Below are 17,892 nucleotides of genomic sequence, written 5' to 3'. Positions count from 1 at the left end.
TATGATTCCCTCCCCCCCCCCGCACCTCTGGGAGCAGCGGACAGGCTGCACGCAGCCTGTGCGCTACTCCAAGACCTTCTTCCTGCTTTTGCGGGAGGTGGCGGAATTCCCCCACCTCCCGCAAAAGCCCACAGGAGCCGTGCGCGACTCCTGCGGGCTTTTCGACCAGGAGGGAGAAGGCACTGAAATGGCCAGTCAGTCACTTGTCCCTTCTTGGGGAAAAGCCCCCAAGAGCAGCGCACTCTTTAAAGGGTGTGCAGCTCCTGCGGGCTTTTCTACAAGGTGGGGGAATTCCCCCACCTCCTAGAAAAGCCAGCAGAAGCCGCGCAGCCCCTTTAAAGAGCGTGCGGCTTCTGCGGACTTTTGTGGGAGGTGGGGGAATTCCCCGGCCAGTCAGTCCCTTCTCCCTCCTTGGGGAAAAGCCCCCAAGAGCAGTGCGCTCTTTAAAGGCTGCGCGGCTCCTGCGGGCTTTTCGACCCAGCTTGTGGGGCTGGTGATGGGGGGAAGCACTGCTTTCCCCCACCGCCAGCCTCAAAGCCGGGTTGGAGAGTAGCGGGAAGGCGTCGCGCACCTTCCTGCTGCCCCCCCCCCGATCCTCTGGGGCTGGCGATGGGGGGAAGCACTGCTTTCCCCCACCGCCAGCCTCGAAGAGCAGACTCTTCTGGCTTCAGCGAAAGCAACGTGAAGTCTCCAGAGCGCAGGCTTCCTAGGCTTCGCGTTGCTATCGCTGAAGCCAAGGAGCCTGCATTTGCCCCATAGGACGCACACACATTTCCCCTTAATTTTTCGAGGGGGAAAAGTGTGTCCTATAGGGCGAAAAATACGGTAATCTTTATTCCACAAACGTTCCAGTTTCTTTCTTTCGTTTGTTTGGTTGTTGTTGTTGGTGGTTTGCTATTGTTGTGCTGGAGTGCAAGAGTGCCCCTCCAGACAGCAAGAATACAGTATCATCAGGAAAACCTTGCAGAAAAACTAACAAAGCAAAGAGATGTGTGGATGGTCCAGTATGAATCCACCACTAATGCAATACTATTGCATCAATGACACGTTGCAGAATGCACCCATATAAAACCCTCCAATCCGCAGGGGCCCTTAGAAAAAACAAAAACAAATACATTTCCAAACCACCCAATACAATGACTTTGAATTGCAGTAGTTTGTAGTACCCCAGAAGAAGGAAGGCACTCCAAAACCAATGGGGAAAGTTTTTTTTATATTTTAAAAAAGGTTTTATATTTTAAAAAAAGGTTTATGCCAGGATAGAAAGCCATCCTCTACACACCCTTCACACATTTGTCCAACCTTGCCTCAAACACAATGAGCTTCCTCCCTCCCTCGCTTTCCCTCCAGAGAGAAGGGGTTTAATATTTAAAATGGGAGCAATTTAGGATTTTCCATAAGTCACTCTTCAAAGAAGTAGGTCATTTTGTACTTCAGACCAGCCGAGCGTGATAATTTTGAAATCTTTTCGGGGCACAAAACAGCGAATGGGGGCAGGTGGGGGGGTTTCAGAAAGGAAGCTAGAAAACCACAGCGCAACTTGGGAAACAAGGGCGCTTCTCGGTGGAGGGGCTGGTGAGAGCCAACTATGCCAAGTCAGCGTGACTCTGCTATCTGCTATGTGGATGCCAACGCTAACTGCTCTTTAATCCAGCCGCTTCCACCTGCCCAGGGTGTTACGGATAATGGTTTAACTTCCGGAAATGGGAATGTTTTGCCTATGCATTCTTAGCATAGGGTTTTTCCTGTGGCAGTAGCTCTCATGTGATTGGCTGGCTGTGAGTCACATGAGAGAGGCATTGCTTTCTGTTGTGACTGTTATTCCAGTAACTGTTGTTTTTTAACTGTTATTTCTGGTCGTCTTCCTGTGTGTGTGAGGGAGAACGGCTGCTGAGAGAGGTTTCTCTGGATGCTTCTGAGGACAATGTTGTGTCAGTGTGGCCTCTCTGGGGTGAAGCAGACAGAGGAAGATCTCTAAGTGTTAATAGAGAGAAACCTGTGCTCTCTATAAGGAACAAAGTGAATAAGCATGAGAACATAGATATGTTCTTCTCAGTTATATGTTTATGAAAGTAAAGTTCCTTTTGAATATAAAGAGTCTGGACACTGCATATCATCAGAATTTATTTATATGTATACAGTGGTATCTCGGTTTTTGACCGTCTCAGAAGTTGAACGTTTCGGTTTTCGAACGCTGAATACCCGGAAGTAAATGATTTAGTTTTCGAATGTGCCTCAGAAGTTGAATGGCTTCCGCTGAGTGTTTCTCAATTAAATTTGCACACCGCTCTTTGTGCCTTGGTTTCCGAACGTTTCGGGAGTCAAACAGTATTCCAGAATGGATTACGTTCGAAAACCGAGGTTCCACTGTATACACAACACAGGGCTGTCTCAAAGCCTGAGAGGACACACGGCTTCTTTGTTTTGTTTTGTTTTGTTTTGTTTTGTTTTGTTTTGTTTTGTTTTGTTTTGTTTTGTTTTGTTTTGTTTTGTTTTGTTTTGTTTTGTTGTTTTGTTTTGTTTTGTTTTGTTTTGTTTTGTTTTGTTTTGTTTTAAGTGCCCTCTAGCGGTTCCCTCCTAAATTGGCCGCATGAAGAAGCCATTTTGATTTCCCATCAATGATGTATTTTTATCTATGTGTGCCCAGTTGAGATGACATATCTAATTCTTCTGATTTGGATTAAACACATTTCATATACATGAGGCTAGTTGCCAAGGGAAAACAGCCACAGGCATGGGAAAAGGGAAAGGGAAGGGAAGGGAAGGGAGAGGAGAATAAAAATAAAAACTTAGGAACAAGGTAAGCCTGCAGCTGGAGTCCAGGCAGGTGATGGGTCCTGCCTGAAAGCTGGAGTGTCAAATGCAGGTGTCCAGACCTGCCTTCGCCATTGTCTCCTGCAAACATGTTTTCCCATACCTTATCATTGCTTAGCAAGCCTGTGTTAAGGAACAAGGTGCAAGGTTTCCCTGAGCCCTGTACCCGGATCAGGGATATGAACCCAGGTCTGCCTGGTCAAAGCCCATCAGCATCACTCACAATTGCTTAAGGCTGGAGAACTAAAATGGTGTGGTCCCACTTACATCGAGAGAACCTTCACCGAAATGATATCCTGCCTCAGCTCCAGGCATTTTGTGGAGTTGTACTCCAAAGGACCTTCATAAAACTCAAAGTACCTGGAGAAGAAAAAGAAAAGAAAAATGTAATCACTAATAATAATAATAATAATAATAATAATAATAATTTGTTATTTGTACCCTGCCCATCTGGCTGGGTTTCCCCAGCCACTCTGGGCGGCTTCCATAGAAACCAAAAAGACACTAAAATATCACAGATTAAAAACTTCCCTGAACAGGGCTGCCTTAAGATGTCTTCTGAATGTCAGGTAGTTATTTATCGCTTTGACATCTGATGGGAGGGCGTTCCACAGGGCAGGCGCCACGACCGAGAAGGCCCTCTGCCTGGTTCCCTGTAGCTTTGCTTCTCGCAATGAGGGAACCACCAGAAGGCCCTCGGTGCTGGACCTCAGCGTCCGGGCAGAATGATGGGGTTGGAGACGCTCCTTCAGGTATACAGGACCGAGGCCGTTTAGGGCTTTAAAGGTCAACACCAGTACTTTGAATTGTGCTCGGAAACGTACTGGGAGCCATTAGCTATTTCAGAAACAGAAACACACACATACATGTATATATATTTATAATCAGGTCAAGTTGCATTTGGACTGTACCAGGCCTAGTTCTGAGGAGCACATTTTCAGAAGGAAATTGACAAACTGGAATGTGTCCAGAGGAAGGCTGGTAGGGGGCATGGAAATCAAGTCCTGGGAGGAATGATTGAAAGTGCTGGATATGTTTAGCTTGGAGAAGATTAAGCAGAGATACGATAGCAGTCTTCAAATATCTAGAGGGCAGATGTGCAGAAGGTGATGTGGACCACTTCTCTTTTGCACTAGAAGGCAAAACTTGAGGTTGAAATTGCAGGGAAGTTGATTAGGAGAAACTTCCCACCATTAAGAATTGTTTTTGACATTAAAACAAAATGCATGGAAAGTTTTATTTGTTGAGTTTTGGAGTCACAAAGGCATCTGCTGCCCCGGACTCCTGTGGGAGGAAGAGTAGGGTATAAATTTAATAATATACAGTGGTACCTTGGTTCTCAAACGCCTTAGTACTCAAACAACTTGGAACCCAAACGCTGCAAACCCGGAAGTAATTGTTCCAGTTTGTGAACTTTTTTTTGGAAGCCAAACATGCTCCGCTTTGAGTGTTGCGCTGAGGTCTGTCTGTTTTTGCTATTTATTTTGCGTTTTTGCGGCTCTTTTTGTTTTGTTTTTGTGACTGTGTGGAACCCAGTCCAGCTACTGATTGATTGATTGTGTGACTGCTGTACATTGTTTATTGCTTTCATTTTATGGATCAATGGTCTCATTAGATAGTAAAATTCATGTTAAATTTCTGTTTTAGGGGTTGTTTTTAAAAGTCTGGAACAGATTAATCCATTTTGCATTACTTTCTATGGGAAAGCGCGCCTTGGTTTTGGAACACTTTGGTTTTGGAACGGACTTCCGGAACAGATTAAGTTTGAGAACCAAGGCACCACTGTAAACAGTAAAAAAAAAAAAATTAAGGAGTAGGTGGACTCTTATTTACTGGAATTATTAACACAGATGGGTATGGCATACTCATTCCTTGAATGCTAAACCATGATGATGCCTTTTGACTGCCTGCATGGAGGATGGAGAAGTGTGTCTATATATAGAAGAAACCTCTGACATTTACATGGTTAGAAGGCAGCCCACAAATGTAAGAGTTGCACCCATTGCTCTGCCCAATTCTGCCTCAGGCCATCCCTCCTCGCATATGGCCCCCAGAAGATGTCTCATGAGAGAACATGGCCCTCCAGTTGAAATGGTTCCCTAGATTATCTCTATGGCTGCTTCCAACTCTAAAATTATATACCGTATTTTTCGCTCTGTAAGATGCACCTAGTTTTTGGAGGAGGAAAACAAGAAAAAAATTATTCTGAATCTCAGAAGCCAGAACAGCAAGAGGGATCGCTGCACAGTAAAAGCAGCAATCCCTCTTGCTGTTCTGGCTTCTGTGATAGCTGCGCAGCCTGCATTCGCTCCATAAGACGCACACACATTTCCCCTTACTTTTTAGGAAGGAAAAAGTGAGTCTTATAGAGCAAAAAATACGGTAATTTTGTGGGGTGGGTATTTCCAAAGTTGGGGTGGGGTGGGGGGGTGGCTGAAACTGCAAGGAAAGCAGATTTTGCCTAAGCCTTCCCCCCACCCACCTTATCACGAAGAAGGGTTACAGATTACAACACAGGCAGGATGAAACACTGAAAATAGGGCACCCTCATAAAGCCATACAAAATCTAAATTTAAAGGCAGGGAAGCAGACAGCAGTCAACTGATGTAGACTAGAAGCAGATGGGAGATAAAGGAAGCCCAAGGCTTTGCACCGAAAGCTAGAAGGCCACAGCTCAGTGGCAGCGACAAGCTCTGTGTGCAGAAGGCCCCACATTCAACTCCTGACATTCTTCACTTAACTCTGCCTTCACCAATTTGTAGTGTGACCTCTGGATGTTTTGGACTTCAATTCCCATCACTCTTTGCCAATACGGAAGCCTCCCCTCAAAACAGATACTGTAGAGCTGTGAAAGGGGTTCGGAAAAGGGCAACCAACAGGGCAAGGAGATGGAACAACTCTCCTATGGGGAAAGGCTAGGGGGATGGTTTTTAGATGGGGGGAATAAAATAAGGGGGGCAATGGGAACATGATAGAAGAGTATAAAATTGTGCATGGTCTAGGACTGCCATATGTCTGGGATTTCCCGGACATATCCAGGATTCGTCCGCCGGAAATAGCGTCCGGGCGGAATTTCTGAAAATCGGTTAAAATGTCTGGGGAAACCCAGGCATATGGCTGTTAGAATTCCTGCTCCATGATTGCAGTCATGGGATTGTTGTCTATCACATGACGGTGTATGTTTTGACTCCACAGAGTGGGAAGTGACGGAGACAGGATGTTTGTGTTACTGTGTTCTGTGAAGTAGAACTATTGTCCTTTGTTCTTTTTCTCTTTGCTGTCTGATGCTAGAGAGAGAGGGAGCCGTGTTGCAGTGTGTTTATATGTAAATAAAGGAGATTAGCCAAAATGCTGAGTTACTGAGGTCTGTCACGCAAGGTACACAAACTCTGTGGATCCCTAAGTGTGCTGGTGTCGGCTGGCATCAGTTGCTGTGATGTTTGGGCTGAAGAAAGCTTATGAAGCTCCCGAATGATCAACCAGGAGGGAGAGAACATGCCAGTCGGGCATGTGTCTCTGCCAGGGTCCTACTCGAGTATAAGCTGAACTCCTGACAATGGCAATCCATAATGGAAGTGTTGTTTTTTTGGTGAATTTCCTTAAAAAGTAGCTCAAAAACTTTGCCAAAAAAAAATTCTCAACAACTTTTGTGTCTGGATTTTCACTTTTTGAAATATGGCAACTCTAGAACGGTGTGGAGAGAGTAAAGAGGGAGAAGTTTCTCTCTCTCATAATTCTAGACCTTGGAGACGTTGAAGCTCAGCGTTGGACGACTCAGGACAGACTCTTTTCACATAGTGCATGGTAAACCACAAGAGTAAGTGATGGCACCAACATGGGTGGCTATAAAAAGGGATTGGGCTAATTCATGATGGACAATGGCTGCTTTCTACCTCCACTGTCAGAGGCAGCAGTGCTTCTCAATACCACTTGCCAGGAATCCCAAGTGGGAAGAGCACTGGGGTGTTCATTTCCTACTTGCGTGTGGCATCTGTTTGGCTACTGTGAGAATAGGAGGCTGGATTAGGTGGGCCTAATCCTGAAGGGCTCGTCCTACATTGAGTTCAGTGCAACTGGAGGGTGCCAGGCTGATAAAGGCAGAGTTAAATAGATACAGTAATGTGCTAAGTGTTACAAAAGAAAAAAAAACCACCTGGTGAAGCAGGTAGTAACGAGCTACAAATGAGAGTATGGCCACAAGGAGCCTTCAGTTTACCATATTTTTCGCTCTATAAGAAGCACTTTTTCCCCTCCAAAAATTAAGGGGAAATGTGTGTGCGTCTTATGGAGTGAATGCAGGCTCCATGGCTTCAGCGAAAGCAACGTGAAGACTCTGGCGTGCAGCAGGAGCTCCCGCTGCACTCCGGAGGCTTCGCGTTGCTTTCGCTGAAGCCAGGAGAGCAAGAGGGATCAGTGCGCACCGATCCCTCTTGCTCTCCTGGCTTCGCTTCGCTGGAGAGGCGCCGCACAGTTTTCCCTCTCTGCGCAGCGCCCCTTCAGCAAAGCGGAAGGAGAAATGGAAGGTGCTCCATTTTTCCTGCCGCTTCACTGAAGGAGTGCTGTGCAGAGAGGGGAGAATTTTTTTCTTGTTCTCCCCCTCTAAAACTAGGTGCGTCTTGTGGTCCAGTGCATCCTATAGAGTGAAAAATGTGGTAATTTAAGGTGGGTAAGAAAGGAAAGGGGGGGAGGAGGAGGAAGCAGAAACATATGGAGCAACAGAATGAGTGATGGAAACAGGAGGTGGTGAACAAATGGAATTAGCTCCGCTAGGTGGGGTGGAAGAGGGAGAGAGAAGGGGATGTCGTAGAAGAGGTCCACTGCTTGCCCATCACTTGCCATGGCCTCGGACCTGGAAGCATCAGAGGGAAGAGCTCTCCAACAATAGCAGCCCCAAGCAGAAGGATTTGCTTCCTGGTCTATCCCGTGTCCATCCAATGTAGTGCCATGGGCACCCACAACTCTCCAGAACCCCATGGAGACCTTTGCCCCTGAATGACTGGAGAGACCTTTATGAGCTGTCCTCATAACCTGGAACCTCAGGGCTTAGAAGAGGCCAATGGATGCAGAGGAAGGTAGTTGGTCAGATTTGGAGGGAAGGGCCTCTAGCCTGTGAACGCTTCTAAAGATCTGCCAGTTGCTCTAAGACAGGGGTGGCCAACTCCCAAGAGACTGTGATCTACTTACAGAGTTATAAACTGGCAGTGATCTATCCCCTTTTTTTGGGTTCGGTGTTCGTCCAGTGATCTACCGGTAGATCACGATCCACCTGTTGGGCGTCCCTACTCTAAGACACTGCTGAGACAACTTCAACTGCAGGATCACTGTCCATGGTCCTGAAACACACTCATTGGTCCCTCTCCAAGGTGCTGATCATGCCATGGCTTGGAGCAGGTGAGAAAATCCAACGAAGAGCCCCTCCAAATGACTGCAAGGAACGGGGAGGTTTGCACAAGAGAAGGCAACCATTGAGATAACTTTGGTCCCAAGCCGCATAGGCCTTCCTAAGTTGAAACTAGCACTCTGAACTGAGCCCAAATAAGCAGAGGGCTTCGACAAAATCACAGAATTGTAGAATTGTAGAGTTGGAAAGACCATCTACTTCACCCCCTGCAATGAAGGAATCTTTTGCCCAGTGTGGGGCTCAAACCCACAACCCTGAGATTAAAACTCTCATGCTCTACCGACTCAGCTATCCCTGCATTGTGTGCTCTTACTCAGGATTTCAGCAGTGATGTTCATGGACTTGAATCGGTTTAAAAGAGGATTAGACAAATTCATGGAGGAGAGGGCTGTTGATGTCTACTAGCCGTGATGGCTAGCCATGATGGTTGGAGGCACCAATGTTTCCGAATACCAGTTGCTGGAAACCACTGGAGGGCTCTTGTGCTCAAATCCTGCTTGAGGGTTTTCTATAGGCATCTGACTGGCCACTGTGAGAACAGGATACTGGACTAAATGGACTACTGACCTGATCCAGCAGGCTCTTTTTGCATTCCAACCTTCCAAAGCGATGGGAGAAACAGAGACATTTCCTACTACAAAATGTTATAGCCAAGATGATGAGGTGGGGTGGCGGTACTGGACCAGTCAGCCGTGAAAGACAAATAAATCTTCAAGGATGACGTCCGTCATTCCCTGGCTGTGCTATCTGCAATTCCTAAATTAGAAAAACCCAGCTCACATTTCACAGCTCATCTGCCATATGGGAATCCGGCAGGCTGGAGGGAAACTTGGCTCATGGAGGGACTCCAAGATTGAGGAAGAAAGGAAGGAAAGGAAAGCAAGGTGGGTCAGTGCTAGCTACCAATTTTATGAGAAGGATATAAAAACTCCTCAAGATGTCATGAGGTTTCTTTCTTTCTTTCCCGTGGTCATTTCCTGTTTACGCAGATAACTGGATAAAAATAAAACAAAGGTCCGTCCAGAGGCGAAAGCAGCAGGGAAGATGTACGCCTGTCCAGCATTTTGCCACATAAAATTATCAGAAGGAATAAAAGAGGCTGCACTCCAAGACCTTCAGTTGAACTGTGTAATCTTAACTCTGCTGGAAGGAGCCCAAAATCTGGGCTGCATCTTGCAGAGACGCCAAATTCCCTACATGTCATTTAGAGCAGCATATCTTGGAGACCCCTCTCTCATAAACACACGCAAACACTTCTCTGTCTCTCTGTCTCCTATATTTTAACAAGAAAATGTCCAGTTTAGGGAAGCTTCCTTTTCTTTCACCGTGAGAACTAGAAACATCCTACCTTCTTAGATGTAAGACTTGAGAAAACCTGTGTACCTACCAGATTTTGGACAAGAGACTCCAGACCTCGAAGGCCCTCAAAGCCCCTCTGAGATGTATTCCACCTAAGCACTCCTCTCTTATCACTAATTACAGATAAACTGCCTTGACCACTGTGTCCTACTCAGACAAGGTGTGATGGCCTGGGAATCTGATTCAGAGGCTGAACCGGAGGAATCCCAGCCTGCACAGAAGGCCCCGCCTCCAGGGCTGGCTGAGCCGGGGCAGGGCCTTGTACCTCACCTGTGCCAGATCCTCAGGAGCAGACACCAGCTGAATCTGCTCTGGCTCCAGAGGTGATTGAGGACCCATTGCCTGCAGGTGCTCCTCTCCCAGCCCTGTCAGGGGAAGGTGAGGTTGCCTCTGGGTCCAGTAACCCTCCAGCCTCTCCTGAGCTGCAGAGGCTCAGGGCAGAGAGGCGGAGGGAACTAAGTTGTCTCAGGAGGAGTGCTTGCCTTAAGGCCAGGGGAGGCAAGTCACCTGTAGACCTCAAAGGAGATAAAGGCCAGTCAGCCCAGTCCTAGGTTGAGGGAGCAACATCGTTGGAAACTTGTTCCTGCCTGCACCCCGACCTGCTCTTCCGGAGTTCCTGACCACACCCAGCTCCTTTCCTTGGACCCCGCTTCGCCCTTGATGGACAGCCTCCAGACCCTTGGCCCAGGACCGGACTCAGACCACGCCGCACGGTAACCCCCCCCCCTCGGGACCAGCACCCAAGGGGGTTAAGGAGGATTCTGCCTACAGGGATCTCCCTGGCTTCTGTTTCACCAATCCCAATGGGCACTAGCCACCAGTAATGTATTCATAGAATCATATAATTATAGAGTTGGATGGGACACCCAGGGTCATCTAGTCCAACCAACCACAAAACAGGAATCTCAACTAAAGCATCCATGACAGATGGCCATCCAACCTCTGCTCAAAAACGTCCAATGAAGAAGAGTCCACCACTTCCCAAGCAAGTCCATTCCAATGTCAAATAGCTCTTACTGTCAGAATGTCCTTCCTGATGTTTATTAGTAATCATCCTTCTTGTAACTTGAATCAATTGGTTTGAGTCCTACGCTCCGGAGCAGGAGAAAAAAAGTTTGTTCCATCTTCCCAAAGTGGAATGCAGGAAAGTTTGGATGAATTTGTTGGTTTCCCATCCTGTTGTACTGTTGTTCTATGGCACCAGTCTTTTACACTGTGGCCATTTTAAGTTGGTATAGTTTTTATTAAGTTTGGGCATGTTCTTCTTTTTCTGCCCACCAGCCTCGGACTGTAAGGTGCAAGGTGGCAGGCAAAGATTCACCTCAATGTAGGAAAATAAATAGACCATGGGCAAGTTTCCCACCACACCTTGCTTAACATCTGGCAGGGCCATAACACGTTGGATAAAACTGCTTTGAGGCTGAAATTGCCACCTGGGAGACCATCCATCCAATCTAAGCACTTCTGAATCCTGTGCTATATTCAGATCTCATGTCAGTTCCATTAACTCCACTTTTCAGAGCAGCACGTTGCTCTAAAAGCCTCCTTTCCACCGGACTTCACTTTGCATCCTCTCCCAGCCCCCTCCTTCCTCTGCAGCTGATTATAGTCACTTGCAGATGTGCAGAAAGGCCTCTTTCCAAAGGCTGCGTGTTGGGAGTTCCCCGCCTGGAAGAGCTCTGCTGTGCTTCTGTCTATCCGCTCTCCCTGGTGGGCGTGTCTATTAACTCCCACTCTGCCTGGTGCAACTGCACGCAGCTGGGCTGGCAGGAGCTGAATAGCACAAACGGGGAACAGGGAGGAAGTTAACTTCATCCAGTTTGTCTTGAGAGCCAGCGTGGTGCAGTGGTTAAGAGCGGTGGACTCGTAATCTGGTGAACTGAGTTTGCTTCCCCGCTCCTCTACATGCAGGGCTGGGTGTCCTTGGGCCAGTCACACTTCTCTGAAGTCTCTCAGCCTCACTCACCTCACAGAGTGTTTGTTGTGGTGGAAGAAGGGAAAGGAGATTGTTAGCCGCTTTGAGACTCCTTAAGGGGAGTGAAAGGCAGGATATCAAGTCTCTTCTTCTTCTTCTTCTTCTTCTTCTTCTTCTTCTTCATTAACAACCTCCTTCACCAACATGAAACTAGGCTACTGGGCACAGAGTCCATTTCAGGATTGATTGCCCAAGTTGCATGCTCTTGCCTTAATCTTAGGGATATGGGGTCTTAGGGGAAGGGTAGTACTTCTGGTGGGGGGCATGTCATGCTCCTTCTGGGGTCATCTGTCCACCTTTGGTGCCCACCCTGCACTCAGCACTCACCTGTGGCTCAGCATGCAACAGCGGCCACACCCCGGAAACAGTTTTTACTGGCTTGCTAAACCAGGTAAGCGTAGCCAGCCAGTCTCAAACCCTTAGTGAGTTAGGGACTTTTCCTGCATACAAAGACAGGCTCTGTGGGCTATGCAGAATTAGATAAATTAACAGGAAGGCTTTGAAACCTGCAGGACCAGAGATTCTTAGAAGACTGGAGTAAATATATGAGCTTTTTGGAAAGTAATTGTGATGAACAGATCACACTTGTAGGACTGCAAGAAGTTTTGTGAGGTGGATTATTTGAAATGTTACAAGAAAGGCTGCGAAAAGAAATGTAATATGAAATTAAGAAATGCAGAATAAGCAATAAAGAACGGAAAATCATCAGAGGTGTTGATGGAAGTCAAAATATTGTATAAGAAGTAAAGATATACTGTATGATTGTTGGAACTGATATGTTAAAAAATCAATAAAAATGTATATATAGATATAAAAAAAACTCTGGCAGATTGAGCTGATGAGACCAAGAATGGGTCCAATGGTCAAGAAGGCAGTTTCTGCATGTGCTGTGGAGGGAATGAGGGGCAGATGGGGCTTGTCAACCTGGGAATGTAGCCCATTCAGGAGAAGGAAAATACTAATTCTAACTCTCTGCTGCCTTGCATGATATCTTCCGGAGAAGAAAAGGCTAAGAAGTCAATGCTACACCGATTTCGAGAGGTGGGGAAAAATGTGGAATAAAACAATCAAATTTACAGCATGTGTGGCACTTAAAGAGAATTTAATGAAGATGATGTATCGTTGGTACATCACACCGAATAACTTGCCAAAATGTACAGGTCTCATGATAAACTTTGTTGGAAATGCAAGGAGAAGGAAGGGAACTTTCTCCATATGTGGTGGTCCTGTACCAGGGTGAAGGCCTTCTGGGGAATTATATACAATGAATTTTAAAAGGTATTTAAATATAATTTTAGTAAAAAAAACAGAGGCATTTCTATTGGGATTAATTGGCGAGGAAATTAAAAAAAAAGATGTAAATTTGTTTATGTATGCCACAATGGCCGCAAGAATTTTTCTGGCCCAAAGATGGAAGCAGCAAGAACTCCCCACCCTGGAAGACTGGCAGATAAAGATGGTAGAATACGTGGAATTGGCAAAGTTGACAGGAAAGATAGGAAATTGGCGCGATGAATTGTTTCAAAAGGACTGGAGCAAATTTATAATTTATTTGAAAGAAAATTGTAAACATCTGAAAACGTTTGCAGCTTTAACATGAAATGTTTGGTAACGTGAAATTAAGGAGCTAATTTACATATAAGAGGGTGAATGTTAAAAGTTAATATAAGGTAAAGAAGTGGCTATAGAGATGCGAAGGATTTGATAAAGATATGTGGAAGTCAGAAAGAGGGAGGGAAGGAGGTCGATGCTCTTTCTGAGCAATACTGTAAGTTATGGATTTATGCAATGAAAGTGAAATGTAATATGGAAAACTCAATAAAAATTATGTTAAAAAAAGAAGTAAACGCCACACAGATCCGGAGTGGAGTCCCTAAGGCAGTTGGATGGTGCCTTTTACGTCTCCTTCTGGCAACTCTTGCATCCCAGCTGGTGCCAAAACGTATTGCTCTGCTTCCTTTGGGCCACTGCAGCGAGGCCAAGGGTGGTGGGTCTTGTCATCTGGGCAGCCCAGGACCTCCAGACACACTGCCCAGGCTTGCACCCCAGGGAGGTCACTTTGGTGCTGCTAATGCAATGGTTTGACTTCACCCCTAGAGGTGAACTCCATTGTCTCTAAAGATAGATGGGTGCCAATAGCAAGGAGCTGCCTTATACTACATCAGACCTACTGGCCCACCTAGATCAATTCCGTCTTCACTAACTGGCAACAGGTCTCCAGGCAGGGGTCTCTGAAGATGGTGGGGACCTTCTAAATGCAAAGCAGCTGCTCTATGCTTGAGCTACGGCCCATCTCTTATCCACGCTAAACATGCCAAGCTCTCAGACAAACTATGTTGTATATAGGAAAGATAAGATGAAAATAGTAAAACCAGTAAAATTGGAAACAAACCTCATAACGGGAAAGATTAAGAAGTGATGGATAATGAAAATAATAAGCAAAATGTATAAGGAAACCAATATACCGTATTTCTCGCTCTATAGGATGCACCCAACCATAGGACGCACCTTGTTTTAGAGAGGGAGAACAAGAAAAAAAATTCTCCCCCTCTCTGCTCAGCGCCCCTTCCATTTCTCCTCCCACTTAGCTGAAGAGGCGCAGCGCAGCTCTCCCTCTCTGCTGAAGCCAGGAGAGTCTTGCTCTCCCGGCTTCAGCAAAAGGAACCCGAAGCCTTCGGAGTGCAGCGTGAGTTCCCGCTGCGCTCCAAAGGCTTCAGGCGGCTATCCCTGAAGCCTGGAGAGCGAGAGGGGTCAGTGCACACCGACCCCTCTCACTCTCCAGGCTTCAGTGAAAGCAACGCGTAGCCTCCAGAGAGTGGAGGGAGCGCTCCCTCTGTGCTTCGGAGGCTTCGCGTTGCTATTGCTGAAGCCAAGGAGCCTGCATTCACTCCATAGGACGCACACACATTTCCCCTTAATTTTTGGAGGGGGGGAAGTGCGTCCTATAGAGCGAAAAATACGGTAACTAACAGTAGTGGTAAATGAATACAGACAGACAACAAGAATTGCATAAAGATGAGCACTTATTTGTTTATGGATACACTATGGACAAAATATGGAAAATGAATAACAATATATAAAATGGAAGAAAAGAATGCGATAAAATTACATGTGATATAAAAAACCAGAAGAAGGAAGGAGGGAAGTTAGCTCTGAAGAGCAAGTATAAAGGTAAAATGTAATACAATATGTGTATGTGGAGTATCTAATTGAAAAACTAATAAAGATTATTTGGGGGAGGGGAACATGCCAAGTTCTTTCAAACATTCCTCATCCAAAATTCACCCGGTGCCAAATCCAATGTCCTTTCATTGCCAACTACAGGCCGTTTTCATGCTCCTTTGAAAATTGCTTTCTAATATTCCTCCCTTATTTATGTTCCCAGGGTGGCTAAGAAAACAGTCAGAAACAATAAGAGCACTATCTGAGCATACAAAATAGCACAGCAAGTTAAAACAAGCAGCAGCAGTCCATTCAAATAGACCGGGGTGGTTGTGGCCTTCCAGATGTTGTTAGACTACAACTCCCATCATGCAGGCTGGGGGGCACTGGCAACATCTGGAAGACCACCAGTTAGCAAAGGAAACAACAAAACCCAAACTGTCAGAATGGTTACTGGTTTTTACACACTGCGTTGCTGCTGTGGGCGTTAGTCTGTTAGTGACCCCGTACTGAGAATGTGATTTTGATAGTTTATTGCTGTTTTAATTGCCGCAGGCTGCTCTGGGAACCTTTGGGCGAAAGAGAGGGTCGTTACATCGCAAGATACAATGCACTGCTAGTGGAAAACAGTGTGGTGCACAAGCGAAGCAGCATCTCCCAAGCGACGGCACAAGGTCACAACTTCCGAGCGCTGCAGCTGGCGGCTGTAACGTCGGAGCAAAGTCACCTTGCTAAATAGCATGCTTTGGATCCTTCTAATTGCTAGCAACTCATGACCCTATGCCCAGGACTACAGTTTCACTGCAGAATGAAGCTGAAGGTGACTCAGGTTTGCAAAGAGGGAGGAAGATTACCCTCGAGGATCAAATGTCTTGAGGTCAGCAAGGACCACCAACCTAGTCCTTCCCTGCTGCTTATGTCCTGGTGTCCAATTTGTCATGAGAGGAGACAGGGCAGTGATGAAGCATTCTAGGTCCTCGAACTCTCTCCGGGCATTTTCCTCCCCCTCTGCTCTCTTTATTTTATTTTCCTAAGGTTTTATTAAAGCCTTTTTTCATGGTCCAGTAAGAGAAAAGAAACTACAGTGGTGCCTCTGGTTAAGTACTTAATTCGTTCCAGAGGTCCATTCTTAACCTGAAACTGTTCTTAAACTGAAGCACCACTTTAGCTAATGGGGCCTCCTCCTGCCGCCGCCGTGCGATTTCTGTTCTCATCCTGAGGCAAAGTTTTAACCCGAGGTACTATTTCTGGGTTAGTGGAGTCCGTAATCTGAAGCGTATGTAACCCGAGGTACCACTGTAATCTAAATATTAAAAAAAGCAGAGAAAGAAAGAGGAAAGAAAGCACAGAATCTTCATTCCAAGGTAGCTCTCAACCTTTGCCACCCACAGAAAGTGGTGGACCTCCAAGCTCTCACCTGGGACTTTCCTTTCTTCTCCAAATCTCTCATCCTGGGAGGTCTCCCCTTCCCTGCATCTCACTCAGAGTCCTTCCACCAACCATAAACCACCTTAATGTGTGTGTAATCTCTGGGTTCTTGGGCCCACCCTCCGCTCTCTTTAGATCCCCAAAGATTTCCACAGCCAAGCAAGAAAAACGTCAACCCTACTGGTCGTTTTAGGGACGCGGGTGGTGCTGTGGTCTAAACCACAGAGCCTAGGGCTTGCTGATCAGAAGGTCGCAGTTCGAATCCCCGCAACGGGGTGAGCTCCCGTTGCTCGGTCCCTGCTCCTGCCAACCTAGCAGTTTGAAAGCACGTCAAAGTGCAAGTAGAAAAATAGGTACCGCTCTGGCGGGAAGGTAAACGGCGTTTCCGTGCGCTGCTCTAGTTCGCCAGAAGCGGATTAGTCATGCTGGCCACATGACCCAGAAGCTGCATGCCGGCTTCCTCGGCCAATAAAGCAAGATGAGTGCCACAACCCCTTAGTCGTCCACGACTGGACTTAACTGTCAGGGGTCCCTTTACCTTTACCTTAATGGTCGTTTTAGACGAGGCTTGCAATACTTGGGATGACAGTAAGCTGCCTTAAACCAATTACGGCCCTGGCCATGTATACCTGAAGGAGCATCTCCACCCCCATCATTCATGCCAGACACTGAGGTCCAGCTCTGAGGGCCTTCTGGCGGTTCCCTTCCTGCGAGAAGTGAGGTTACAGGGAACCAGGCAGAGGGCCTTCTCTGTAGTGGCACCCACCCTGTGAAAGACCCTCCCATCAGAAATCAAGGGAATAAACAACTACAGTGGTACCTCAGATTACAAACACCTCAGGTTGCAAACACTTCGGGTTATCCGCTAACCCAGAAGCAGTACCTCGGGTTAAGAAATTTACCTCAGGATAAGAACAGAAATCATGTGCTGGCGGCGCGGCAGCAGCGGGAGTCCCCATTAGCTAAAGTGGTACCTCAGGTTAAGAACGGTTTCAGGTTAAGAACGGACCTCTGGAACGAATTAAGTTCGTAACCCAAGGTACCACTGTATCTGACTTTTAGAAGATATCTGAAGATCTGAAGGCAGCCCTGTTTAGGGAAGTTTTTAATGTTTGACATTTTATTCTGTTTTTAGTCCTCTGTTGGGAGCCACCCAGAGTGGCTGGGGAAACCCAGCCAGATGGGTGGGGTATAAATATGATGATGATGATGATGATGATGATGATGATGATTGGTCCATCTAGCTTAGTATTGCCTACACTGACTGGCAGCAGCTGTCCCAAGGTTTCAGGTGAGGGTCATTCCCAGTCCTACCTTGAGACGTCAGGGATTCTGCATGTAAAGGAAACAATCTACCACTGAGCGATGGCCCTTCCACTAACCTGAACACAGCCTACTAGCCAAGTCTTGAGGTCTGTTGGATAATCCCTGGCCCTACCTTTGAAGTCACAGGTAGTAAGCCAAACCAGGAAGTTTATTTAGAATGGCCCTAAAGCTCTCAGTTGGAAGGGGGTGCCTTGAAACCACCACCAACCCCACCTCACTTTTTCTCCAACACAGGTTTCACTACGACCAAAGAGGTGATTGTCAGGCTGGCCACCATTTTAATTTCCTAGAAGTCTCCTGGGAACAATGCTATGTGCTTTTCCCCAGAGGGCTTCTGGGAAATTTTAAGAGCGGCCACTGGCTGCTCAGAGGAACAGCCACCTGAACTGTCTCCCCTTTTGTTTGTTTTTGTCAAAAACAGCTGAAA

General features: G+C 46.6%; 1 protein-coding gene and 1 long non-coding RNA gene across 3 annotated transcripts in view; one reads left to right on the top strand and one right to left on the bottom strand.

The window, feature by feature from the left end:
* LOC309352899 overlaps positions 1–17,892 on the top strand; it is a 181,066-nt gene that overhangs the window by 58,118 nt on the left and 105,056 nt on the right. The window lies entirely within an intron of this gene.
* ST8SIA5 (ST8 alpha-N-acetyl-neuraminide alpha-2,8-sialyltransferase 5) overlaps positions 1–17,892 on the bottom strand; it is a 59,501-nt gene that overhangs the window by 17,570 nt on the left and 24,039 nt on the right. For both annotated transcript variants that reach the window (XM_081881599.1, XM_081881598.1), the window contains one exon: positions 3,082–3,174. In XM_081881599.1, the coding sequence (XP_081737725.1) occupies positions 3,082–3,174 (93 nt within the window). The remainder of the gene's footprint in view (positions 1–3,081; positions 3,175–17,892) is intronic.

Source organism: Podarcis erhardii, assembly GCF_964252035.2.
Source record: "Podarcis erhardii genome assembly, chromosome: 11".
Classification (NCBI taxonomy): domain Eukaryota; kingdom Metazoa; phylum Chordata; class Lepidosauria; order Squamata; family Lacertidae; genus Podarcis; species Podarcis erhardii.
This window is presented reverse-complemented; position numbering and strand designations above follow the sequence as displayed.